The 26,960-nt window shown below is 36.0% G+C and overlaps 2 protein-coding genes across 3 annotated transcripts in view; one reads left to right on the top strand and one right to left on the bottom strand.

The window, feature by feature from the left end:
- Positions 1–19,306, top strand: part of LOC106881629 (uncharacterized) — a 25,799-nt gene extending 6,493 nt beyond the window's left edge. Inside the window, exons 2-5 of the mRNA XM_014932093.3 lie at positions 16,030–16,196; positions 16,670–16,847; positions 17,403–17,486; positions 18,441–19,306. Coding sequence (XP_014787579.1) covers positions 16,030–16,196; positions 16,670–16,847; positions 17,403–17,482 — 425 coding nt within the window. The 3' untranslated portion in view covers positions 17,483–17,486; positions 18,441–19,306. The remainder of the gene's footprint in view (positions 1–16,029; positions 16,197–16,669; positions 16,848–17,402; positions 17,487–18,440) is intronic.
- Positions 19,307–22,554: 3,248 nt separating this feature from the next.
- The window catches only part of LOC106881628 (cyclin-dependent kinases regulatory subunit 1), a 38,976-nt gene continuing 34,570 nt past the window's right edge, over positions 22,555–26,960 (bottom strand). For both annotated transcript variants that reach the window (XM_089338150.1, XM_089338149.1), the window contains exons 2-4: positions 25,618–25,697; positions 24,437–24,564; positions 22,555–23,245 (exon numbers count right to left, since the gene is read on the bottom strand). In XM_089338150.1, the coding sequence (XP_089194276.1) occupies positions 23,169–23,245; positions 24,437–24,564; positions 25,618–25,676 (264 nt within the window). In that variant the 5' untranslated portion in view covers positions 25,677–25,697 and the 3' untranslated portion in view covers positions 22,555–23,168. The remainder of the gene's footprint in view (positions 23,246–24,436; positions 24,565–25,617; positions 25,698–26,960) is intronic.

The following is a 26,960-nucleotide window of genomic DNA, read 5'->3' as shown; positions in this document are numbered from 1 at the left end:
TTGATTCAGACTCAAACTGCATCTCATCTAAGCTAATTCTCTTTTTAATTTTCTGTGCTGCATAACACTTTTTTTTAACACCTTCATTAAAATATATTTTAACATTAAAACTCAACTAATACTTTTATAATATTTGTAAGTTTAAAGACAGCGAGCAGGCAGAACTGTTAGCACACTGGGCAAAGTGCTTAGCAGCATTTTCTTTGTCTTTACATTCTGAGTTCAAATTCCACCGAAGTCCACTTTGCCTTTCATCCTTTCATGGTCAATAAGAGAAGTACCAATTGAACACTGGTTTCAGTGTAATTGATTTACCCCTCACCCCAAAATTGTTGTCCTTGTGCCAATATTTGAAACCAATATTCGAAAGTTTAGAAGCTTTTGTTTTTTCTCTATCAAGAATTTAAAGTTATGATTTTAATTTCTTATAACTATAAGTGTGGAAATTTTTTAATTTAGTTAGACGTTTGCTCTAATTTAAAACTTTGTCGTTCAAATATCTTTAAAACAGTATTGTTGTAAGATATCTAGAAAGTTAGGACAAGACTATGTCTGATGAGACAAAATTTATCAAGAAAGTTAGTTACATATTTAAATATCTAAATGTCAGAGTTATATTAATGTGTGTATTTACAATATTTGTCTATTTAGACAATTGACCATATCTTTAATGGAGATATTCACACTATTTTTATATCTATACTATATTTTGATGATTTCATCTCAAATTGTCATCAGAGGTTTTATTCCTGCATAAAAATGTTCTTATCTACTAAAGGTAACTAAACCAGTGGATTCGTGAATATAAACATTACTGTTCTTAGTTTGGAAATGAATGTTTCAGTCTAGGACTATTGATACCTAGGAATACGACACCTGGTAATAGTCCAGAGAATTAGAATCATCTCTAATGTATCTCAGCTAATCTATCTGTCTAGTTAGCTATGTGTCTATCTTTCTTTCTGTCTTCCTCTTTGTCCTTTGCTTTTTTTCTTTTTTTCTTTCTTTCTTCCTTTTGGCATACATTATTGAAGATATACCATATAACTACACATTTATAATCACTTCTACATAGTCAGAGAAGGAAGGGCAACACCAATGGCCTTTTCCAGAGCCTCCTGTCTTTGATGCTCTGGAATAGAAGGACGAAATCTGAATACTGGCAACAGAATAGACACAGCTAAAAGCACTCAAAGGCCAGGTGGTGATGTTAAATATTTCAAAGTTATTTATTTATAATATCAAACTGAATGGTATCTTGGGCAAGTGCCTTCTACAAAAAACTTTTGAGTTGATCAAGTTTGGTAGATGGAAGCTATGCAGATGCTTGTTCATCTGGGGGTAGACTTTTTAATCTATTGCTCATTTTAACACCACCTAGCCCTTGGATATCTTCAGCCAAATCTACTCTGTCTCAAGCATTTGATCCAGGTATCTGATCTGAAGATAACTTTCTCCCTTCCTCTAAGTGGTCCTGAAAAAGAGTTATGGCTGCTGTACTTCCTCCACTAATATATATATATGTATATGTGTGTGTGTGTGTGTGTGTGTGTGTGTGTGTGTGTGTGTGTGTGTGTGTGTGTGTGTGTGTGTGTGTATTAGTGTGTGTGTGAATGGGAACGGGTGTGGGGAAAAAGTGTCACACCCTAACAGTAGAGGGAACCTGTGGAAGAAGTAGACCTAGGAAGACATGGGATGAGGTGGTGAAGCATGACCTTTGAATGTTGGGCCTCACAGAGGCAATGACAAGCAATCGAGACCTTTGGAGACATGCTGTGCTTGAGAAGACCCAGCAAGCCAAGTGAGATTAGTCAATGCCAGTGTCACAATACTGGCCAGTTTAGAAGCACCCTTCAATTGTCGGGCGATATGCTATGCTTGTGAAGACTTGCTGAACTGAGTGAAATTGTAGTCATGGCTGATGGTACGTAAAATGCATCATTGTTTGAGTATTCTAATAATTTTACCAATCCACTGCTGTTTATAATGGTTTCTCCTATTGGTATGATAATTCAGTGATATGACCCAATCCCACCTTCCTTTAAGTAAATAATAATTCCTAAAACTCTGAGAAAAAAGGAGACAACAGCCTTTTCCATTGAGCCCAGTACTCTACTTTTATTTACTTTATCACTGCCATTACTAACAAAAATATTGATGTCTAGCATAGACACAAAGCCATATATTTGGAAAGAAAGCATAATTAATTTCATTAGCCCTAGTATTTAACTTATGCTTTATTTTATCGACTAGAGGAGGGAAGAAAGACAAAGTTGACCTTGGTAGATTAACTATTACTTGAAATATATATATATATATATATATATATATGACTAAAAAATAGGTTAATATCTTGTAGTCTTTCACTCCCACTTCTGTTTGGCTACATTGTATCAATGACAAGTGGGAAGTAACTTCCTTGAAGATATAATCTTGTATAGAAAAGGAGTAGGTAGTAACTCTATAAGATGTACCCGGTGCAAGCTATGGACACATAAGAGGTGCAGCAACATCAAAGGCAGGTTAACTAGCAAGTTAGTTTTTGTTTGTGGCAGATGTTCAGGTGCAATAAAGACTGCAAACAAACAGGAAACAACTTCTATCTCATTCCAGGGTGAAAAACTAGAGGTAGTCGATAGCTTCCGCTATCTGGGCGACCAAGTTAGTAGTGGGGGTGGGTGCGCTGAAAGTGTAGCTGCTAGAATAAGAATAGCCTGGGCAAAGTTTAGAGAGCTCTTACCCCTGCTGGCGACAAAGGGACTCTCACTCAGAGTAAAAGGCAGACTGTATGACGCATGCGTACGAACAACCATGCTACATGGCAGTGAAACATGGGCTGTAACTGCTGAGGACATACGTAAGCTCGCAAGGAATGAAGCCAGTATGCTCCGTTGGATGTGTAATGTCAATGTGAATACCCGTCAGAGTGTAAGTATCTTGAGAGAAAAGCTGAACATTAGAAGCATCAGTTGTGGCGTGCAAGAGAGACGATTGCGCTGGTATGGACATGTGGTGAGAATGGAGGAGGATAGCTGCGTGAAAAAGTGCCACACCCTAACAGTTGAGGGAACCCGTGGAAGAGGTAGGCCCAGGAAGACCTGGGCTGAGGTGGTGAGGCAAGACCTTCGTACATTGGGCCTCACCGAGGCGATGACTACGGACCGAGACCTTTGGAAATGGGCTGTGCGTGAGAAGACCCGGCAAGCCAAGTAAGATCGTTGCCAGTGCCCCTGGACTGGTTCTTGTGCGGGTGGCACATGAGATGCACCATTTTGAGCGTGGCCGTTGCCAGTACAGCCTGACTGGCTCCTGTAGGATTTTCGAGCGAGATCGTTGCCAGTGCCCCTGGACTGGCTTGTGCGGGTGGCACATAAAAGACACCATTTCGAGCGTGGCCGTTTTCGTGCGGGTGACACGTAAAAGCACCCACTACACTCTCTGAGTGGTTGGCGTTAGGAAGGGCATCCAGCTGTAGAAACTCTGCCAAATCAGACTGGAGCCTGGTGTTGCCATCCGGTTTCACCAGTCCTCAGTCAAATCGTCCAACCCATGCTAGCATGGAAAGCGGACGTTAAACGATGATGATGATGATGAGAAAGATAATTGCATGTTTTGAAAGTTAACTTGTGGATTACACAAGCAATAATGTACATAAATAATAATTAACCAGTTTTTGATCTATCAATGTACATATACATACATACATACATACATACATACATACATACATACATATATATTACATACTCACGCACACATATGCAGATACAAACATATATGCACACACACACATACACACACACACACACACACGTACAGACACACCTATTTATATATAAATACAACAAAATTACTGTTGGCTTCATGTCTATTATTACACTTAGTAATATAGGTGACCCATCAACCTGGTAGCCAGAGGCACATAATTTCATTATTAATGGAGGTAAAGATCTAGTCTTTGTCAGCTTGGAATCAAAAACTCTTTCTGAGAGAGATAGAGTTAACGTCTTTTAAATGGTTCTAGTTGTGTTTAAAAATGGTCTGTTTATGTACATTTTCCATTCACTAGTCAGCAAGTGCGAAAGCCCACATTTCCAAAACAAATTTTCTATCATGAGGGCACTGATTAGAAATTTCACTTTTTGAATTTAAGAGAGCACATCTGTTATTGTAGATGCCCTAAGTATGATAAAAAGGGATGTCAGAAACATCTAGATAAGATCCCAGGAGAACCATGTCTCAGAGAAATCCAAAAGATAGTGCTGACAAGTACTGCCCACATCCTTAGAAAAACCCTATCCATTTAAATGTCTGTGTTGTATTACATGAAGATATATCGCTACTGCCTTTGCCACTTTCCCTCCCCAAGCTTTCAGTCAAACTGTAACATCTCTTATCCTTCACACACCCCATGCAGATTAAAAGTAAAAAATAATAATAATAATTGTAAAAGATGAGCTAAATCAAATGGTCTACTCAATACCATAGATTTGCTTGTAAGCTGCTTGACCATAACTATTTGAGCATATCCCTTAGTGGCTGATAGTATGTGCATCTCTGATGATGAACAGAAGTACTGGGTGAGCATCAAAACTGTGTGTTAAGAGGGATTCTTTGGGGTTTGAACAATTCACCCCTGGAAACATGGGCATTTTGTTCATCATCTTTAAACAATCCTTATTTAGGGTTTTTTTAATAGGATGGGCTACTTCACCTAAAGAAAATTCTAACTGGGCCCCCACCTGGACAAACTGCTCAGTATCATTTCATACTTTTCTATATTCTGAGTTCAAGATCTGTTGTGGCCAACTTGCCTTTCATCCTTTTGGAGTCGATGAAATAAGAACCAGTCAAGTACAGGGGATGATGTAATCGACTTTCCACCTCCCCTCAAAAGTTGCTGGCCTTGTGCCAAAATTTGAAACCATTTAAGGCAACAAGCTGGTAGAATCATTAGCATTCTGGACAAAATACTTAATGGCATTTCTTCCAGATTTATGTTCAAATTCCACCAACTTTGCCTTTCATCATTTTGCAGGTGAATGAAATAAGTACCAGTCAAGTACTGGGGGTCAATGTAATTGACTAGCCCCTTCCCCCTAAATTTCAGGCTTTGTGCCTATAGTGAAAGGATTATTATTATTATGAATAATGGTAGATGCCAGATTGTAAGATCACTATTTCAATATAGCCTTTACACCAGAGTGAATGTTGCCTTTTAGCCCTATGCGGTTTGATAAAATAAAGCATTAATGAAGTATTGGAGTTAATATAATCAATTATACCCATCCCTCAATTTGAGGCCAAGTTGAAAGTCAGTATCTTATTGCATGGATGTTAGGTAATTAATAAAGAGTAAAAGATGCTAACAATCACATACCTATGTCTAAAGTATTCAATCACAACAACAGAGATAGAGACTAATTAATCATTGCAATTTCTCCACTTCATCTAACTACTCCATCTACAATAATCTATAATTATATTTATCATCTTCTCACCTCTATATAATCAGTACTTATTTAAAATGCGGAAAATCTAGCTACTTGTATATTTTGTATGGCAATTAATCTAATCTGACTCTCTTTATTTGTTCATTTGTTTATTTTGTGATTCAATCATTAAATTCTGTTTAGGAGATACCACATACTGGGGTGTGTGGCATCCTGTCAATTTATTTTATTATTGATTGTTACAATAGAAGTATAGTTTAAGTCTGTCTAATGGTAGCAAAAGTGGGGGTGGGGGCGATTAACTAGGGATCACTATAGATAATGTAAATTGATTTGCTATATTTATATATTAAGCGAAACTCTTCACTGTAGTGCTTCAGTATGGCTGCAGTCCAATGACTGAACCACATAAAAGCTAAAAGATCATCATCATCTTTATCATCATTGTTTAACATCTGTTTTCCATGCTGGCATGGGTTGGACGGTTCAACTGGAGTCTGGGAAGCCAGGAGGCCGCAGCAGGCCCCAGTCTGATCTGGCAGTGTTTCTACAGCTGGATGCCCTTCCTAACACCAACCACTCCGAAAGTGTAGTGGGTGCTTTTTACGTGCCACCGGCACAGGGGCCAGAGGAGCTGGCATTGACCACGATTGGATGGTGGTTTTTACATGTCACCGGCACAGAAGCCAGTCAAAGCAACACTGGCATCGGCCACGTTCGGATGGTGCTTTTTACATGCTACCGGCACGCGGCTCACAACTACAATTTCCATGTGATTTAATTTTGATATCGCTGTTGATGTTGATGTTGATGTACTTGACTCAATAGGTCTCCTCAAGCACGGCATGTCGCCCTATGATCCAAGGTACTTTTGAGTGGGCTGGTTATGCGACACTGGTGTAGGTTACAGCTGTGGATTCACTTTATTTGCCTGGTCTTCTCAGTCAAAGCATACCTCCAGAGGTCTAAAAGATAAAAGAAGAAATAATTATACAGAATAAATAAACAAGTTTAATAAAACACAAGGTAATTAAAACAAGATACATAAGATTTAAAAGTTCATTGCACTGATCTGATTACAAATCTGACAGTCCACCAAGTCTGGTATGAAAATTGACACCCCACCTTCTTTTGGCAGGGAAGGGAGACTTCTCTTTCTCTGCTAGTGGATATGGTAAAACAGGTTATGTGGAGGATTCAGATAAAAGGTTTGAAGACTGGTATTTTCTTTTGTTACCTAGCTCCCATTATCTTCCCCAAGTGCCTAATTGACGAGGCAGTGAAGAGAGAGAGAGAGAGAAAGGTGTGGTATTCTATTATGTTTATTGGAATATGAATAAGAGTGGCGAGACTGGCGAAGCTGAAAAGGTCTGGCCTGACTGATTTTCTAAGTAGAAGGAAAGAGTACTTTTGATGCCTTGGATATGGCAGAAGTTAACTCATTTGATCGGTGTCCTTTCGCCAGAAATAATGATGGCGGTCAGGGACTTGATTATGGTCCCACCAGGTTCAGTATCTTACAACACTTTTCAGAGGGAACTCATTAAGAGGACCTCTGACTCTGAACAATGGCTACTACACCAGCTTTTGATATCCCAAAAGTTGGGAGATAAAACTCCGTCACAGCTCTTGTGACAGATGAAGCAACTTCTGGGGGATCATACTTTACCAGATGATATATTTAAACAACCTTTCCTCAAGTGTCTGCCTTCCAACACACAGATCCTACTGACATCTTACCAAGGAATCAGCCTCTATCAATGAACTGGCCAAGGTGGCAGACAGAATCACTGAGGCAGCTAACCCATTTTCAACTATGGCCAAGGTAACACCTTCTACAAATCCTTTCGCTGTTTCCTCAGATTTCTCCTCTGACTCCCTTTCGCCAGTTATGCCACTTCCTCAGCTTATTTAACTTCTATCGTTGATTCATTCTTCACTGTGCTGGACTCCTGTCTCCACTCACCGAGCTTCTCAAGAACCGATGTAAGAAGAATGAAACCATTTTGCTGACTCCTACTCAAACCAAAGCTTTCAGCGCTGTGAAACACTCTCTCTACAGCATCCCTCCTTGCACACTGTGTCTCTGATGCAAAGCTTTCACTTGTGGTTGATGCATCAGACACTGCAATAGGTGCTGTTTTACAGTCCTTTCATCAGCAACACTTGCAAACGTCTTGCCTCCCCTGGACTCACTCAAGACATCTCTCAAATTTGCCATGAGCAAATTCCATATTCACCTGTGCCAACCTTTGCAGATACTGTGTGATGTCTCAACAGTTTTGCCTCATCTCTTCGTCCCACTGATTCATTGAAGACCTGTCTTTGAAGTTCTGCTTACTCTATCATCTCAGCTGCCCAACATTGATGGTGCATATCCTCATTCATGCACCTTTCGTCATCTCCATTTCACCAGATACACACACACTTCCATTACATCTACTTCAATCTCGTCGGACCCTGGCCCGTCAGTCTCAGATACACTTTCATTTTCACTCACTGTCCTGATACCATGTTGCTAATTCATATCTCTTACTCTGTAGCATGAGCCTTGGTATCGGGCTGGTTATCATGCTATGGACCTCTTACACACACTGCTCCACACACATCATGTCCATTGGCCCAAGAGACTATGTAAGGCTCTATATATATGAACTGGCCCTAAATGCCTCTCATTTTCTCATTTGCGTGTACTTGCCTTTTCTTGCATCTGTTATATTCTTTCTCTTGATGCATTCATGTTTTTTCCATTGTTTGAACATTTTGCATTGCATTTATGCATGTTTATTTTCACTTTCCAGGACCCTTTTCTCCTTGTTCATATGTTTTAACTGTATTATATTTTGTTTGCAAAAATTTCTTTTTTCAAACATATACCTGCATGATTACACTGTCACATTCATGCACTACACCATGCCTTTCTTGCTTCTTTCTCATGCTCTCTGTGCCCTTGTAGACATGACTTACCTCTATTGGACCCTTCATCTGTCACATATTTTATGCAGGGAGTTGTTTGTCTTTTACAACATGCCAGCATGCTAACTTTCACTGCTGCTCATTTCAAGGCATTTAACATCTCATGCACCATCTGGCATATTCAGCATTGCCTCAGTCACTGGTATATTCAGCACTGTATTTGTAATCACTGCACTAGCGTACTGCCTCAGCCTTGCATCACATCCATCCACACTGATATGTTACACAATTCTGAACATTGATTTTTCACTTTGGTCCTGAAATGTTGCATTTTTTCCATTTCTGCTTCATCAGTTTTTAACATATATTCATTTGTTTCTGTATAACTGTATATAATTTTTTTTTTTTTGCATTTTCTTTGTACATGCGGCTGCATAGGTCCTATGTTTTGTGAGAACTTTGTCCTTTGCTCATATTTCTTTCCTAGATCATTCATTTCTTTTTCTTAGAAACTCTCTTGTGGGGAGTAATGTAGAGACCTTGCTTGGCCCTACCTGAGTTTCGAAGCTGAATCAGTAAATTTCTCCTTAACTATACAGCCTTATTGTTCTGTCAAGGGATAACATCATTTCGTTCAACCTATAGCCTTGCCAACATTTGATTGATGCATTTTCCTCTTGACCCATAACCCTTCTAGGCTACAAAAAGTTTAAATAGATAAAGTAAGTTAACCCACAGGAGACTAGTCACAGTTACAACGGTATACCTCTTTTTCTAGCTAGTCTGCATACTTATAAATACAAGCAGTTCCAGGCAGACCAGACAGAGGGAGAGAGAAAGCAATCCTGTGTGGCAAGTGACAGCTATGATATTTCACCATACATCTTCCCTCTCCTGTCTCTCACTTGTTGTTCACTAGCACCATTCTAACAAACATCACTCTGTTTATCTCATTCCTGCTGCTGTAACAACAAGAATATGTAAACTTAACATCATACACTCTCAGACAAGAAAAGACAACTCACTTTTACCTGATTTATTTTATATACACCCAGTCGTCAAGGTTAGGAAATGATGATGTGTAATGGAGAAATAAATATGTTATTTACAACTTCGGCTACTGTCTTTCTTTTGCTGGAATCAACATCACCATCTTTGCTTTCAGCATAGACAATAACCGTTACATTCCGGTAACCACTCCATTACATGGTGAATAAGAGTGATGATGTTCTGAGGAAAATTCTAGAATTTGACAAGGGGAAACTAGCTCAGTCCAGAGTCTATAATGGGTAAGTTCCAGAAACCTTTAGCCTGGCAGTGTTACCATGGAGCACAACTAATTCAAGATAAACTTTACAGGCACAGAAGTGCCACTGGTCAGAATTGCCTGAGATACATGTAGAGTGACAAAATCTCTATATACACTCATGTAGTGTCTGAGCATTACTGATCTATGAAGTTATATTGAACAGCTGTCGTTGAGTGAAGGACAAATCCAGTTAACAAGCAAATCTACCAAAAGGATTAGCCTATCACCTGCCTTTCACAATGCCAGACAGGTAGTATTTCTCCGTGTAGTGGTTATGGTAAAAGAGCTTGTGTAGTGGACAAAGCTGAAGGGATTGAATTCAGACACCTCTTTAGTCAAGCCCTTATTAACTTTCTCAAGTTCCAATCAGAAAAGAAAGTGTGGATAAAGAGGGAAGTGCTCTCAACCAGCGAATTTGTCAAAAGGTGAGAAACGGAGGCAAAAACGGTTAGGGTGAATGGAACTATTCTAAAGATGTGCCTGTAGCTTGAAGAACAACAGTTAGGTGAGGGCTCATTACTCTAATGGTCAGAGTGATCCTGGATTCTCAGGGTTCCTTGATTGGCTCTTGTTGGAAGCTTTCCTGTATCAGAAGAACTGCATCATCTATTTATTCACATAATTTTTGTACAATCTTTTATCTTTTATCGTTCACTTGTTTCAGTCATTAGACTGTGGCCATGCTGGGGTACCACCTTGAAGAATTTTTAGTTGAATGAATCGACCCTAGTACTTACTTCATTTTAAAGTCTGCTACTTATTCTATAAGTCTCTTTTGCCAAACTGTTAAGTTATGAGGATGCAAACACACACACACACACACACACACACACACATGAATACAATAGGATTCTTTTCAGTTTCTGTCTATCAGATCCATTCACGAGGCTTTGTTTGACTTGAGGCAATAGTAGAAGACACTTGCCCAAGGGGTCACGCAGTTGGACTGAACTCAGGACCTTGTGGTTGGGAAGTAAGTTTCTTACCACACAGCCACCTTTATCGCTTCCTCCTCAGCTCTTTTATGTAAACCCTCCCCACCACCACATACATGATTTGTAAACTGTCCTTGTAATGTGCTCCATCAAACACCCCTTTGGAAAATAAAAGAAACAACAACAACAACAACAATAATAATAATTATACTTGTTATTTTATTGTCTTTGCACAGCTTCTAATGCTGGAGATGTACTACGGTGCCAGCTGTTCACTACCAGTGAACTAAGGTAACACCCCTTATTTTTTGAGCACCATCTGGAGTATTCAAGCGGTTCCAAGCAGTGCTGTTTTCTGCAAGTGTGCCACCCTTATTGCAGACCCTATTTGTTCCATGTACTCCTCAAGATTTTTACTCACTGTTCCCAGGGCCCCGACAGTTATTGGTACAACTACCACCTTTTTCAGCGACCACAACTGCTTAACCTCCCAAGCTAACCTATCAGATCTATCGACTTTTCTTTCTTCCTTATCGCATACCTTGTTGTCAGCTGGGCATGCTATGTCTATGATCCAGCATCGTTTGCTTTCTTTCTCAATTAACACTATGTCTGATTTCCTATTCTCTATCTCATGGCCGCACTGAATCATAAAATCTCGTAGGATCTTTGCATTATATGCATTACTTATTATTTTTATTATTATTATTACTCAGAAGTCTTATTATTATAATGTGCTTTCAGTGCACTACCGAGTGCAGCTCTGTGTGCCTTGGGTATGTGCTGTGGTTTGCTGTGATGCTCTTATAATTACTGTATTGAAAGTGTTTTATGTAGGATGCATGTGGTGCCTAGCAGTGCTATTTTCTGTATGTTATATATATTTGTAAGTCCTGATATTTTTGTTATGTATTTGTCTGAATATTTTTTTTATTATACCTAAGGCACCTACTATGATAGGAATTGTTTCTGTTTTTAGACTCCACATATGAGTTACCTCTATTTCCAGGTCTTCGTATTTTGAAAGTTTCTCCATTTCTTTTAGAGAAACGACGTTGTCATCTGTTGGTATTGATACATCATATTATTATTATTATTATTATTATTATTATTATTATTATTATTATTATTATTATTATCTTTAAGGCAACAAGCTGGCAGAATTTCATCTGTCTCTGTGTTCTGGGTTCAAATTCCACCAAGGTCGACTTTATTTTTTATCCTTTAAGGGGTCAATGCAATTGACTAGCCCTGTCCTCCAAAATTTCAGGTCTTGTACCTATAACAGATAAAATTATTACACTGGGCAGCAAAAAAAATTTGAAACCATTACTATTATTGTTTTTATGCCACCAAGATCGACTTTGCCTTTCATCCTTTCAAGGTTGACAAAAAAAAGCATCAGTTGAGCACTAAGGCCAATGTAATCAACTAATTTCTCTCATATTGTGCCTATATTAGAAAGGATTATTATTGTTGTTATCTTCTTCTTCTTCTTCTTCCTCCTCCTCCTGTCGTTGTTGTTTTCACCAATATCAGCAACGCAACTGCTCTATGTAGCAGACCAAATCTCGTCTGGGAAACTTCTCTATCATTTTCAAGATATATTTTAGGGATTTTTTTTTTTCTACCCAAAGACACCAGAATGCCGGAATGGCCTTCTTACAAATCACTTAGTTTCCATTTTACAAATACCACACCAAGCCCCAGGCATTCTATGGTTTCTACTTTGATGTTTAAACAGTCAATAACATTACTCACTATTTATTGATCAATAGTAAACCTCAGCCAATGAGGAAGAACCTACAAGGCCCCTTGCCCTACAAGAACCTCAAATCATTCCTTACCCTTTAAAAATACGGTTTTGGATATACACGAAAAGCAAGGATGATCGAATTTGGAATACCTTAGATCATAAGTTTGCCAGATCAGAGCTGATTTGGAGGTAAACAACTACAGCAACAATTTGATCAAAGAGATCTCATATAACAGTAATTGTTCGTAAATTTTCATTGTTTTTTTTTTCCTAAAAGATAATCCTCATGATGGCATGATATTAGAAGATAAAATAACTGCTGTTAATCCAGGATTAGTTCAACTGGATCTAAATTCCGTAATACTTGTTTATATTGATGGTTACTAATTTATTTTGGAATTACCTGTTATGAGTGGAATTTAATTAAATCTATCAGAAAGAGACAATGAGGAAGCTTTTATATAGTCACTTAACCTGCTAAAAATAGCAGGCAAATTCTCTTCAATCAGCACTGTAATGTCTTCAAGTAAGAAAAGTAAATTGGATAATGTAGTCCTAGATACACTATGTCTGAATAAAAGATTGGATGATCAAGGCTGGAAAGCTTTGATTATTGACTTCCTCAGTCAAGGTTGGCCTGTGGTTAAATAACATCACCACCATGAACCACAGTAAGGGAGCCACTACATCATTATTCAAAATCATCTAAATTACTTATCCACATCGTCCTCAGTATGTCATCCCTATGTCAACCCAATCTCAGTTAAGTTATTGCTACAGTGTCACTCAGCTTCAGCTATGTCACTCCTATATTGTCACTCAACCTAAATAAGTCACCACTAGATCATCACTCAACTGATGAGCCCAGTAAAGGACCATTAGTACTGATTCATCAAATTAAAAATTCTTTTAAAAATAATAAGAAAAATTTATTCTATTTTGTGAACTTTATTAGTAAAAATCAATTTAAGTCAGACTATCTTGCAAAGGCAGTGCTCCAGCATGACCTTTGCTGGAATAGCTAAAACAAAAGTATTTAGATTTCACTTGCTATTGTTAGTAATCTTTTTACTACATTTTTTCTTATTTGCCTGACCTGAGTTGTTGTTTAGCTCCAAGTCGTCTCTAATTAAGCAAACTTATTATCAAAACTGGTCCAACTTTTTCCTATTGTACAAGGAACCTAAGACCACATTAATCAAAGTAGCCTATCTATCTATCTATCTATCTATCTATCTATCCATCCATCTATCTATCTATCTATCTATCCATCTATCCATCTATCTATCTATCTATCTATCTATCTATCTATCCATCTATCTATCTATCTATCTATCCATCTATCTATCTATCTATCTATCTGCCGGCCTGTCTGTCTGTCTGTCTATATATATCTATCTATCTGTCTATCTGTCTGTCTGTCTAACTGTCTATTTTTTGTTCGTTTATCTGTATATCTATTTCTGCTTGTTATCAATAAAGGGTTTCTTTAAGTTTATGTGTCCATAGTGAAGACTAAACCTTTTAGTCTTATCATCGAGTCAGTCTGATAGACTTTTACTCTTGACTCTCCTATTAGCATTCATTTTAGAGTGTACAGAAATCTGTTATATATATATATATATATATATATATATATATATATATATATATATATATATATATGTATGTATGTATATAAATTTGTATTAAAATAATTTCTACCAGCACAAAAGTATTTTGGTGTGCATTTGCAGTTCCGACCCGAGATTTAAGCCACTGGAACTTTTTCACAATATGAATATTTTCTCAGTTTGTCATCACTGGTGATGGAGTCAAGATGTGAACCATCCATTCTATGGTTATACATCCTAAAGTCTAGGATGGTCCATGTAAAAAGCACTTGTGCTGGTGTCACATAAAGGTGCTCATCCCAGTGGCACATTAAAAGCACCCCAGCACACAAGGTTGAGTGATTGGCATTGGGAAGGGCATCCAGCTATAGAAAGCAAGCCAAATCAGACTGGAACCTGGTGCAGCTCTCTAGCTTGCCAGTTCTGGTCAAACCATCCAACCCATGCCAGTGTGGAAAACACACATTAAAGGATGATGGTGATGATGATAAAGCAGTCAAGTAGTGTCTTTGAGCATTATTAATGAAGGAATGCCCCTGCTGGTAGAGCCATATTTTGAAGTTATTTTCAGTAAATCTGATGTAGGACTTCAGTGAAGAGTTGTCTCTTAAGTGACTCTTTAATGCAATAAACTATAGATTAACTCAAGTAGACAGTTACAGTTAATTGCAGTATTTAGATTTCACTTGTTATTGTTAGTAATCTTTTTATTGCTATCGTTTATTAACACAAGCTGACAAGTTCTTATTGGTAGACAGAAACTATATAGGAGTCTGTTGCATCCATCCATCTTGTTGCATTTGTCCATCTGTCCATCCATCCAGATATATATATATATAGAAAGAGAGATGTGTTTATGTGTGTGTGTGTGTGTGTTGGAAATAACATGAAACTCTGAGTAACAGCTTTTCTTCTAGCTGTAGCTTACTCATTTAAAGGGGATCTTTGTCTCATGGGCTACATGGGGATTTCACTGGTGTTAGTGCAATGTTAAATTTACCCAGTACACTCTGTAAAGTGGTTGGTATTAGAAACAATGCCAAAGCAGATATTGGAATATGATGCAGTCCTCTGACCAGTTGAATCTTGCCTACAAGGCGCTCATGTACTGGTAATATTTCCTTAGTTCACTTTGAATTTAACTTATTTTGGATCACCTTAAAAACATTGAGTTAACTTGTATTTTCGGAAATATTAATTTCAACAATATTTTCAATATCTAAATATGCTAATATAATAGAAACAATTGTCGGTTTTATAAGGTGAATTCTAAAATAAAGATGTGATTTTCTCTATACGTATTTTTGTTGTCAAACACTCTGAATTTCTCAAAATTCTTCTAAATGATATTAGGATCTACTTGTCACACATGAGGAATTACCTGGGGTGTGTATTCTACTTACATTTACTGGTATCTGATTGTTGGATATATTCAACCAAATTTATTTAAGACCGAATGCTTTATTGGTATCTGCCTGGATTTTTTAATCCCTTTTTTCCTTCTGCATATACTCTTTATTCTTTTACTTGTTTCATTCATTTGACTGTGGCCATGCTGGAGCACTGCCTTTAGTCAAGCAAATCAACCCCAGGACTTATTCTTTGTAAGCCTAGTACTTATTCTATTGGTCACTTTTGCCAAACCGCTAAGTTACAGGGATGTAAACACACCAGCATCAGTTGTCAAGCGAAGTTGGCAAGACAAACACAGACACACAAACATATACATACATATATATATATATATATATATATATATATATATATATATATATATATATATATATATATATACAATGGGCTTCTTTCAGTTTCCGTCTACCAAATCCACTCACAAGGCTTTGATCGGCCCGAGGCTATAGTAGAAGACACTTGCCCAAGGTGCAATGCAGTGGGACTGAACCTAGAACCATGTGGTTGGTAAGCAAGCTACTTACCACACAGCTACTCCTGCATCTATATTTATATATACCTTCAAAACCTTTTGACCAACTCACAGCTTCTCTCTCTACTTCATCTGTTATATAATTCCATCTTCTTTTTTCAGAATCTGTTGACATTGTAATATCTCCTGGTGAAGTAATAGCCGGAGGAAAAGAAAAAGTGAAGATCACATGTATAGACAAAAAGTACGCCAAAAAAGTATATGCCATAACTATTTCTAAAGATGGTAGAGATATTGTTACCATTGAACCTCCAAAGAAAGCAATCTGGGTAATTATATTTATCAATTAATCAAATATAACTGTTGAGCTCTCTCTCTCTCTATCTATCTATCTGTGTAATTGTATATACGTTTATATTTTTTTTGTTCCTTTGTCGCTCTTACTATTTTCTAGTGTTTTTTCTCTCTCTGTTCTCTACTTATCTCCTCTTTATTCTCCTGGCCACTGTCAGGAAAATGCAATTAATAAAATTTATAAAATAAGAAATGTTCCCTACTCAAAAACTTAGAACTTCCCTCTAATCACAACATATATCTTATTTTACTATGATTAATATAACTTTTGAGAGGCACTTTCTGTAAAGGTAAAGGTTAATGACCCAGTGATGGATAATTCTGCTTAGAAGTTGTTGATCAATTGACTCTAATTATCTCAACCTGGCTGAAATAGATATTGATTTAATTATTGATTGATTGATGACATTGTTGTTGATGATGTTATATATTTCTAATTATTATTTAGGTGGATAATGATATATCAAGAAGAGCTTACCTAATCAACACCTACATCAGTGCTGGTAATTCAATTGCTACCTTATATGTGACCATCCCTCGTGGCTGGGACACTGGCCTATACAGGTGTACTGTTCAGAAGACACCACGTCCAGAAACTTCCAGACCAATGGCACTGAAAGTCAATGGTAAGTAGACACTAATACAGAATAAATGGTATATTCTCTATGTAAAGAGAACAGATATTTCCTAAATAATTAATTATTTAAGAAATATCAGATTAATTATTTTAACACCATCAAGTATCAGATTAAATGAAATACAGAGTTCAACATAGCCTGGCTAATTTAAACTAATCAAAATTGCACCCACTACACTCTCGGAGTGGTTGGCGTTAGGAAGGGCATCCAGCTTTAGAAACTCTGCCAAATCAGATTGGAACCTGCTGTAGCCACCTGGTCCACCAGTCCTCAGTCAAATTGTCCAACCCATGCTAGCATGGAAAGCGTACGTTAAACGATGATGATGATGACGATGATGATGATGATGATGATGACGACGACTATTTAAATTTACCAGATTTGCATTACATTAGGAATACCTATTGTAAAATGAAAAAATAAAAATAAAAATGCTGCATCTCTTGATGTAGTGTGAACATAATGATTACTAGGTATGAGACACAAATTAGAAATAACAGTTTGTATTTTCAAAATGATAAAGACAAATAAAAATTTTTGCAGGATCCAGTCTACCTCGAATGGATATGATGTTGGTACTTTTAGTTGCTGCAAATATGGTATATTCTGTAATGCAAAGTTAAATATGTAAGTTTGAGAGTTTTTGTTTTGTTTTTAATTCTTTAAAATTTTAAATTTATTTTATTATATACTTCTGTTAGATATTGCCTCTTTCAGATGAATTTACTTAAGTTAGACATACTGAAATCCTCGAATTCACCTTTTGAACAGATATATATATTGAGTATAGTATTCACTTTTGTTATTGTTGTTTTAAAATTGTTGCTGTTATGAGGCAATGCTGAAAAGTTCTTGGCTTTAAGGGTATCATGAAAGTTTCTGGTTGGAGACCCAACCTTCAGATTTCTTTTATAGGGCTTAGAAAAACTGAAGAACAACTGCAATAAGTGTATGGATCTGAGAGGGGAATATGTTGAATAAAATCATAATTAACTCATCCTCCTGTATTTTCATTAATCCAAAGTCAGGAACTTAGCATCCCCTTATACAATTGTTTTTATTGTTAAGTTTTTCTGCTCAGGTTGATAGATGAAGGCAGATAATTAAAGAATAACTCACTAAACATTTTCCCATTAGAATAAGGTATATTGTCCTTACAGTTCAAACTTAAATACATAAAAGATTAGTAAGTTCACTGTGAAAGGTTTAGCAGTACAAAGGTGATCAGTTTGAGTGATAATGTAGATTTCTTGTTGGCTCATCAATACCACACTTAAATGAATGAAATAAATACCAAACTGTTATGTCTTAACGCTACTGCTATCTAGCACCTTCGGATGATCTCTACTCAATAGTTTCATTGATCAAGCAAATTAAACATTGATTTGTCAAAACAAATGTGAGGTATATCATTATATTTTTGTATTAGCTTTTACTATCCCAAGCCAGTTGAAAAGATGAAATTAATAGTCTGTGTAAACTCATATTAAACCACATTTATTAAATATTTGCAATTTATTCTTTTAAAAAGTTATTAAAATAATTCCTTACTATTATATATTTTTGTTTTATTTATTACAGTTTTCTTTCAACATCATTAACGAGACTGATTAGCTCCAGGGGATCTAAACAATGAAATTAAAACACTCCAACATACATGCAAATGTACACAGAATACAAATAAAATCCATTGACAAACTATTAAACGTTCCTGACAGCAAAATCTAATCATCTGTCTGTTGATAGCATTTTTGCTACATAATGCTATATTGTTCAGCTGGGATTGTAGATTGGAATACCAGAGAAGAATTTGAATGAAAGAAAAGAGTAAAAGTAGGCTTTGTGTATTGCTGTCATCAGCACCAATTAGCTCTTTGCCTGTTGTGATAATAATAATAATAATAATATATATATATATATATATATATATATATATAAAGACTTTAGAGCAATTATTAACAGTCAGTTGTTAAATTGTTTCAATGGCTTGTGAAACACAACACTAGCTCAGTTACATCTTAAAAATTCTTTAATACCTCGGTTATAGCAATTTGCTTTTGTTGATTATATATATATATATGTGTGTGTGTGTGTGTGTATATGTATGTATATATATATATATATATATATATATATATGTATATATAAACAATAAAGAAAAAGAATCCTTAGAAATGCACTTTGATCCAATATTTCTGACATTTCTAAATACATTCAATGCAAATATATTCAATTTGCATAGCTTTCCAACTCTTTCAAACAGTTCCATAACATCTCTACATATATTTCAGAAACAATTTCTTACTGTCTTTCTTTGAAATTGTTTAATAAATGATTTTAATGTATTTTTCATAAATTTTCCTCATTGTAAAAAAAAAAAATCAAATGTCCTAAGTTCTGCCAATAGTTGGAATGTCCAAATCTGAATAAAGTACCAAGTACCATCACTTGTCTTGTCTTGTTTTTTTTTTTTTTTTGCATTGCTATTATTAATGTACCATTCCTATATTTCTTTTGTGTCTATTTAATGTCACCGAAAACAATTTCAGTTACGGTCACAGGACAAGACAAATGTTTAGGTTATTTTTCAACACAACTTCAATGTAAAAACGTTTTGTGAACAGAAAACACAGATGTGTGTGTGTGTGTGTGTGTGTGTGTGTGTGTGTGTGTGTATATATATATGCACATATACATGTGTGCATGTATACATTATCATTTTGTTTTTATGTTCACTTTCCATGCTAGAATGAGTTCGACAGATCAACAGGATCTAAAAGGTTTCAGTTTTGGCTTGGTTTCTATGATTGACTGTCTTTCCTAATACCAACTACTTTACAGAGTGTACTAGGTGTATTCTTTATAGCACCAGCATTATAGAAGTTGTCTTGCCTTCAGCAAGACTAAAGAGTTTTCTCAGCCCTGTGTTGTCTCTGTTCAGCTCACAAAGCAGTTTATAAAGTATATTGGGTGCTTTTCTTCATGCCACCAGGATCAGTGAGGTCACTTTGTAGCTTACAAGGTCAAACAGCCTCCAAGATTGAAAGAGGGGATAGGGGAGAGAGTGATAACTCTAAGCGAGATGTTGAGAGAAACTACAGGAATGAATTTATTGTTGTGAGAAGGGAGTTGTGGAGGGATTAAAAAAAAAGACAGTGTTGCAGAATAATAACGAAAAGAACAGAAGGGAAGGAAAGAATAGTGTAGGGTTTAGTGTGAAAGACAGAAGATGATGAGTAGGAAGGACCCACTGCTATTACAAGTTATACATGTTATCACCATACGTTCACACATACATAAAACACAAGACCATCTGGTTTTTAAGATGAACAATTTCACCTTCAGGTTGCTTAAAAGATCATTAAGTATTAACATATGTGTATTAGAGGAACACAATGTTTTTAAATGTTTCTGCTAAGACTAATAATCTTAGAAAAAGTTAATCAGCTTATGCATATACATTATATATATATATATATATATATATATATATATATATACATTTCCGTATATATATATATATATATATATATATATTTCTGTATATATAAAGGTATCGTTTACATATGTTGCTTATCTTATCTGAGGTTACATAAAATTATGTGAAATTAATAATTCATGTGGTACTTTATAGCAATAAGTAGAATCATAAACAAACAAAAGATATTTTCTCAATAAATGAATATATAATCTCATCAAAAACTAGGTTTCTTATATAATCTCATAAAATATTTAGGTTTCAGATCTAATCTTATAACTCAGACACAGATATAGCTGTGTGGTTAGAGAGATTGCTTTGTCAACACATGATTTGGTGTTCAATCCCACTGTGCAGCACATTGGGCAAATGTTCTTTTCTGCTTCTTTTGAATAAACCAAAATCTTATGAAAGTAGTAGATGTGATTGCTAACTAAGATGTTTACTTTGAAACATGGTCTTGGATTTGATCCCATTGCACAGTGCTTTGAACAAATGTCTGCTAATATAGCCTCTGACTGACCAAATCTTTATGAATTAAATTTGGTACCTGGAAACATTGTGGAAACTCATCAGCAGGGCCATTGTTGTCTTTGAATGGCAGATTTAATTGTGTATGATATGTTATGGCACAACCGTTTTGGCACTGCCTAATTGAAAGTTGAACATTAATGATTATATTGAATTTAAAATCAGACATGCCAATGACACCAGATCTTTCTGCTCAATTTCCAATGCAAGGTTACATAGAAGGGATCCATTTACCCTATTTCTGTAGCAAAATGGCCAGCAGGGATCTATTTGGATACTGTGAATCACCCCTTCTTGCTACAGCCAAAGCTACCTAAATACAAAATTAACTTTCCACTGCTATATCTACACCTAGTCTTCAATGTTTCCAAAATATATCAACCTATCAAGTCACACAGCACAGCACTCACAAAACTTCCCATGCTGCCTCTGAACAGTCCATCACTATTCTTCCTCACTTATTGCCAAATCACCATTAAAGAGACAGGAATTTCTGGAATTCATTATGAATCTAAACACATTTTTCTTGACAGTGATGAACTTTCAACTAAATTTTGTCTTTTCAAAAGGAAAGACTTCAAAATTGACAAGACAATACCAAACTGCATAAACGTGCATATTACTTTATGTAAGAAGTTCTACAACCTCTCCATAGCAGTAGTATTATTTTGCAACTGGTTGAAATTTGTAAATTTGCATTTAGAGTTTGTCTACAATTTCTCTTAAGCATTTTCAACATAACACAAGGGTTACTTTTCTCCATACATTCCAGCCTATGTTTAAGGTAAAATTCAAATACTATAATTATGGCTCCAATTTGCTTGATTCCACTGCATGGCATCATGGGAAAGTGTCTTCTGCCATAGCCTTGAGTTGACCAATGCTTTGTGAGTGAAATTTAGTTGACAAAAACTGTGCAGAAGCCTGTCAGGTATGTATGTTTTTTTTCTTTGGGATTTATTTTAAGTTTATTCCTTCGCAGAATTCAAGTCAGTCACTAACAAACTGACAAGGCTCTTTTGTTTAAAATCAAGACAGCTCTTGGGGTTGGTGGATATCTGAATTGGTTGGTATGTGCATGTATGTGTGTATTTGGATAAAGTTGCACTAATGTAGAGTGTGCATATCACTTTAGAACATAGGCATTATCTTTTATCTTTTACTTGTTTCAGTGATGTGTCAGAATGGTAACTGAGTCAAATGATAAAATAAATGCCAGACTAAAATAAGTGCTAGAATTACTATGAACGCAGTAAAATCCCTGAATGTAGTGCTCTAGCTTGGCCACAGCCCAATAAGTGGAACCAGTGAAATAAAAGAATAAAAATTCAAGAAATATGTATAAAAACATGCTGATGGGTGAGAAATGTCTATATTTTCACTGTTTGAAAACTCGGTCACTGAATATTGTCTAACAGTTGCATAGTCTACAAAGAACCATTTACTATCATCATCATCATTGCCACTGCCAACATTTGCCTCTTTATAGATATTTGCATGGGCTAGTACCCTCTACATTAAAGTTTTTGAGAAATTACTAAAGAAAGTAAGGACTTATGTAACAAAATTATCTTGGACTTTGGTGCATCATCAGACATATTCTTACTCATTGATAACACAATGTTTTATTCATATATTTTAATCCTTACACAAAATTTTCTTTTGAAAATGGATTTAAAATATAACTTTTGTATTTGGTTTAAATATTTTATTTCTAAGAAATATAATTTCACTAAACACTAGTGTCTCCTTGACATTTGCTGTTCTTTTGAGAGCTTATGATGCCCTAAGGAAATGCTGCTGCCCAGGTTGTGAGCAACTGTGTTAGAAAAACAAATAAAAAAAGGAAATAAAATGGAAATGAAAAAAAAAAATGTATGATGTTGATATGATTTGTCTTGTTCAGTTTTTATAAGAAGGAATGGAGATCAAACATAAAATATTCAGTGAAACAACACTTGGCAAAGACTTAACATATGACAAGAAACATTTCCAGGGAAAACACCAGCAGCCAGCAAAGATGTCTTGACTTCAAGCTAATGAAGGTTAATTTGGAAAGCGAAACAAAAAAAAAAAAAAACTTATTCAATACTGATGCTATTATTGGATTAGAATTAAATCAGGAACTGCCTTTGTTCCAATTTTAAATACTAGTAGAAATATATTTCAGTCTGAAAGAATAAACTGGGAAATTCAGTTGTAGCTGACTGCTGGTGCTACTGGTGGTGATGGTGGCAAGATAGCCAAGTGAGTAAGTGACATATACACATCTTCAGGAGATTTTAACATATATTCAGCCATTACTCCCCTGGCTTGTTCACATGCTGCGGTTTTTCACGTAATGGCACTGGACGACGAAACAGCAATACATGAGGTTCTATGGAAATATAACAGTAAAGAAAATTATTAAATGAACACACATGCATTATTAGCATACATATACAAACATACATCCACCCACATATGTATATGAGTACCTTTTTTTAAATATCAATCTCACTTTTAACAAAATTATTTTCCTAGACCATTTACACTCAGTGGAAACTGATGAGCAAAAGGGGACATGCCATGGATTAGATATAGGCAATAATAATGTCATAAATTGGAAATCCCACAGCAATATACAATTGTCAACCTAAAAGTGTTTAAAATGTTGAGATTTATGAATCACTAGTTTCACAATGTAAAAGTAATTGGACTATCAAGGATAGCTGCAGTGAGGCTAAAATTATCTAGCAAAGTAGGGCGGGTGCTATTCAACTGCATTGTCAGTTACACAAAACTACTATTAGACCACCTCCTGATTTATGATCAGACTACTGTCTTGTTTAATCAGTTATCCCAAAAACAAGAATTATCTGCTGTGCTGACGTCTCAAAACAGCTCATCTAAGACTTACATTAGCGTGATGCTCACATCAGCAGAACAGTGCTACTGCTGCAGCACACATACACACTAAGAGCATAGATCACATTCAAAAGAAAACCATATCAATATGCTTCAATCCCTAGTTCACATGCTGCATCATTTTACTCCCTCTTCTACCACTATTACAGTGGCCTCTACTCTTCCAAACTAGCTAGTTGTACACTCTCACACACTCATCTTTCTATCACCTCCCTCTCTCAAGACCACTTGACCTATATGTCACTCATCCTCTTGTCACCTCCTTGATCCATACTAAATATTTATTCAATCCATAATTCTCAGAACTGCAACCACTGGGATTCTGCCCTTGCCTACACTATAACCCTCAACCTACATGTATCTAAACTGAATACATTCAACTGATTTCACCTGTCTAAGAAGGCTAACAAGGGCTATGGGCACCACACTTTCTCCTTTCACTAACCCACAATTTTAATAAGAAAAAAAAAAAAAAAGAACCAGTCAGTTGATTAAATAATTAAATTAGATACTTAATTGAGATGAACAATAAATCTTAATGGTAATCAACATATAAGATATCTTCTGACTAACACAGTAATTGTTTGTAGTATAAAGTAAATAGCTAAATTATTAAAGGAGGAAATAAGGAGTATGAAATTTTGAAGACAGTAACACAAACCTGGAGAATGCACCATGTAATGAATCCAACCTGGAGATTGCTGCACTCCAAGGTTACGCCATTCAGTCTCTGTCATTAAGTGGTTTTTGGGCACAAGTTTTGCAATATCACTGGGTAAGATTACATGTCTGAAAAAAGGGGAAGAAGAATTAAAAGTGGGTTGTATTGTTATACAGTATACATCATCACCATCATCATCATCATCATTGTTTTCATTGCCCCCTTTTCTATGCTTGCATGGGTTAGAGTTTACTGAAGCAGATTTTCTACAGCCAGACTCACCTTTCTGTCACCAACCCATATCGGTTTTCCAGAATTCTGGAAATGAAGGAATGTTTGTGTGACAATGATACTTATTTACAACCATCATGTGTATGTCTGTGTGTTTTTTTTATCTGTTACTAGTTTCAATCATTAGACTGCGGCCATGCTAAGGCACCAGCCTTGGAGAATTTTCTAGTTGACTGAATTGACCCAAGTACTTATGCTGGTGACACATAAAAGGCATTCATGCTGGTGATACGTAAAAGGCATCCATGCTGGTGATACATAAAAGGCACTTGTGCCAGTGACACATAAAAGACACCCAGTACACTCTGTAGAGCGTTTGGCACCAGGAAAGGCATCCAGCCACCTGGTGCAGCTCTCTAGTTACTATACTAGCTCTGGTCAAATCAACTAACCCATGCCAGCATGGAAAACGGACATTAAATGATGATGATATATCCCTCTGTTAGGTTGTTTGATCAGACACTTGCCCAACTAGGTAATGTAACATGTATGTGGTTACATATTTCTCAAACATGTGTAACATTAGCATAATTCCCAAGCTGATTCAGAGCGACACAAGGGTTACAGGTACTTAACTTGAGGTCGAACCTTTAAGTCACAGGTGGAGTCCATCTGTTAGGCTTCCAGTCAGTTTTGGGTACCTAATTTCATGCATGCATACATTGCATGTATGCATTATTCAAGTGTCAATAATTCTGTATCAATCATCAGATATTACTACTGTTTATCCAACTGTAGAGCATCTTTAAGAATCCTTAAGAATTCAAGCATTCAACTTGGTCATTTTTATCCCACAAGAGCATAGTATTTGAAATGCAAACAATGAACTATAAGCATTACTGCTAGATTAAGGATATTTTGAAAGTAAATGGTAATTGTACTTATCCAACCTGTATTCATATTTATCATCGTAGTATCTCTCAGAGTAGGAAATCTGATCCGCTGGCATTTTGTTCAACTTTCAAGGAAACTTCAGAGAAAAAAAGAATGTGCCAGAAACAAAAAAAAAAAACAAAAAAAAATTTCAACAAAATATTTAATACAAATCGATCAATCAATAAATATAAATTAAAAAACACAATATTTTACCATAAGTTGTACAAAACAGATTAAGAGAAAATTTCAATAAGGATTGTTAATTGTCCTATTCCCTCTCCCTGATCTACATGTCTGAGCTCTGAATACTTTCTACATTGCCCTATATATAAGATAATATCCTTTCTGTACTGGTGTCAGCTGACTACTCACACTCCCTTGAAGTGACAGGCAAGTAAGATAATCTCTTTAGTACTGGAACCACAAAATGCACCCAGCATCTTTGTAAAGTAGTTGGCAAACTGAACAGAGAATGCATAGAGTTATAAGATCCCTTTATTCAACTTCTCTAATGTTAGTGCCACAAAAGTGCACCCACTACACTCTATAAAGTGGTTAGTGATAGAAAGAGCATCTAATCATATAAACTAAGCCAAACAACAAGTACGAGCATCAGTCTATGGAAGCAGCAGCTTCCAATAGGAGATAATTATTATGATAATGATGAATTTAATTGAAATATTAACTTGACTGAACAGAAACAACTCCATTTGATGTGGGATCACCATGTTGCACACATATGGTTGTGATGCATGTGCCTGGTATTCCCTTATCAGACAGGTAGTCATGATGGGTATACTTGGCTTCGTATATTTTATCCCAGTGTCACTTTGATGACATGCACTGCTCTCTCACTCAATAATAATAATAATGACAATAATATAGTATATTCTGCAAGCTGGCAGAATCAATATTATGCTGGAGAAAATGCTTAGTGGCATGTCTTCTGGTTCTTTACATTCTGAATTCAAATGCTACCAAGGCTGACTTTGCCTTTCTTCCTTCCAGGGTCGATAAAATATATTATTATTTTAATGAATGAAGCTTAATCAAGTGAACTAAGAATATTTCAGGCATGGCAACTTTGAATATGCAATTGCATATTCAAGTTTGATCCCACTGCACAACACTTTGAGCAAGCATCTATCATAGCCTTGGATTGACAAAGCCTGGTGAGTAAAATTTATTGGATGGAAACTGTGAAAATCTGTTACGGACATCATTTCTGTTCTTCAGTGATAGATTTAATCTGTCACCCAATTTAACACCAATATCTAACTTTGGATTCCTTTAGTAGACTCTGCTCTATCGCAAGTATTTAGGCCAGCCTCTTTTCTTCCTGCCATCAATGTTATAA

Source organism: Octopus bimaculoides, chromosome 20 (genome assembly GCF_046866305.1).
Source record: "Octopus bimaculoides isolate indiv1 chromosome 20, ASM4686630v1, whole genome shotgun sequence".
In the NCBI taxonomy this organism is placed as follows: domain Eukaryota; kingdom Metazoa; phylum Mollusca; class Cephalopoda; order Octopoda; family Octopodidae; genus Octopus; species Octopus bimaculoides.
Note: the sequence above shows the minus strand (reverse complement) of the source record. Positions and strands in the feature narration are given on the sequence as shown.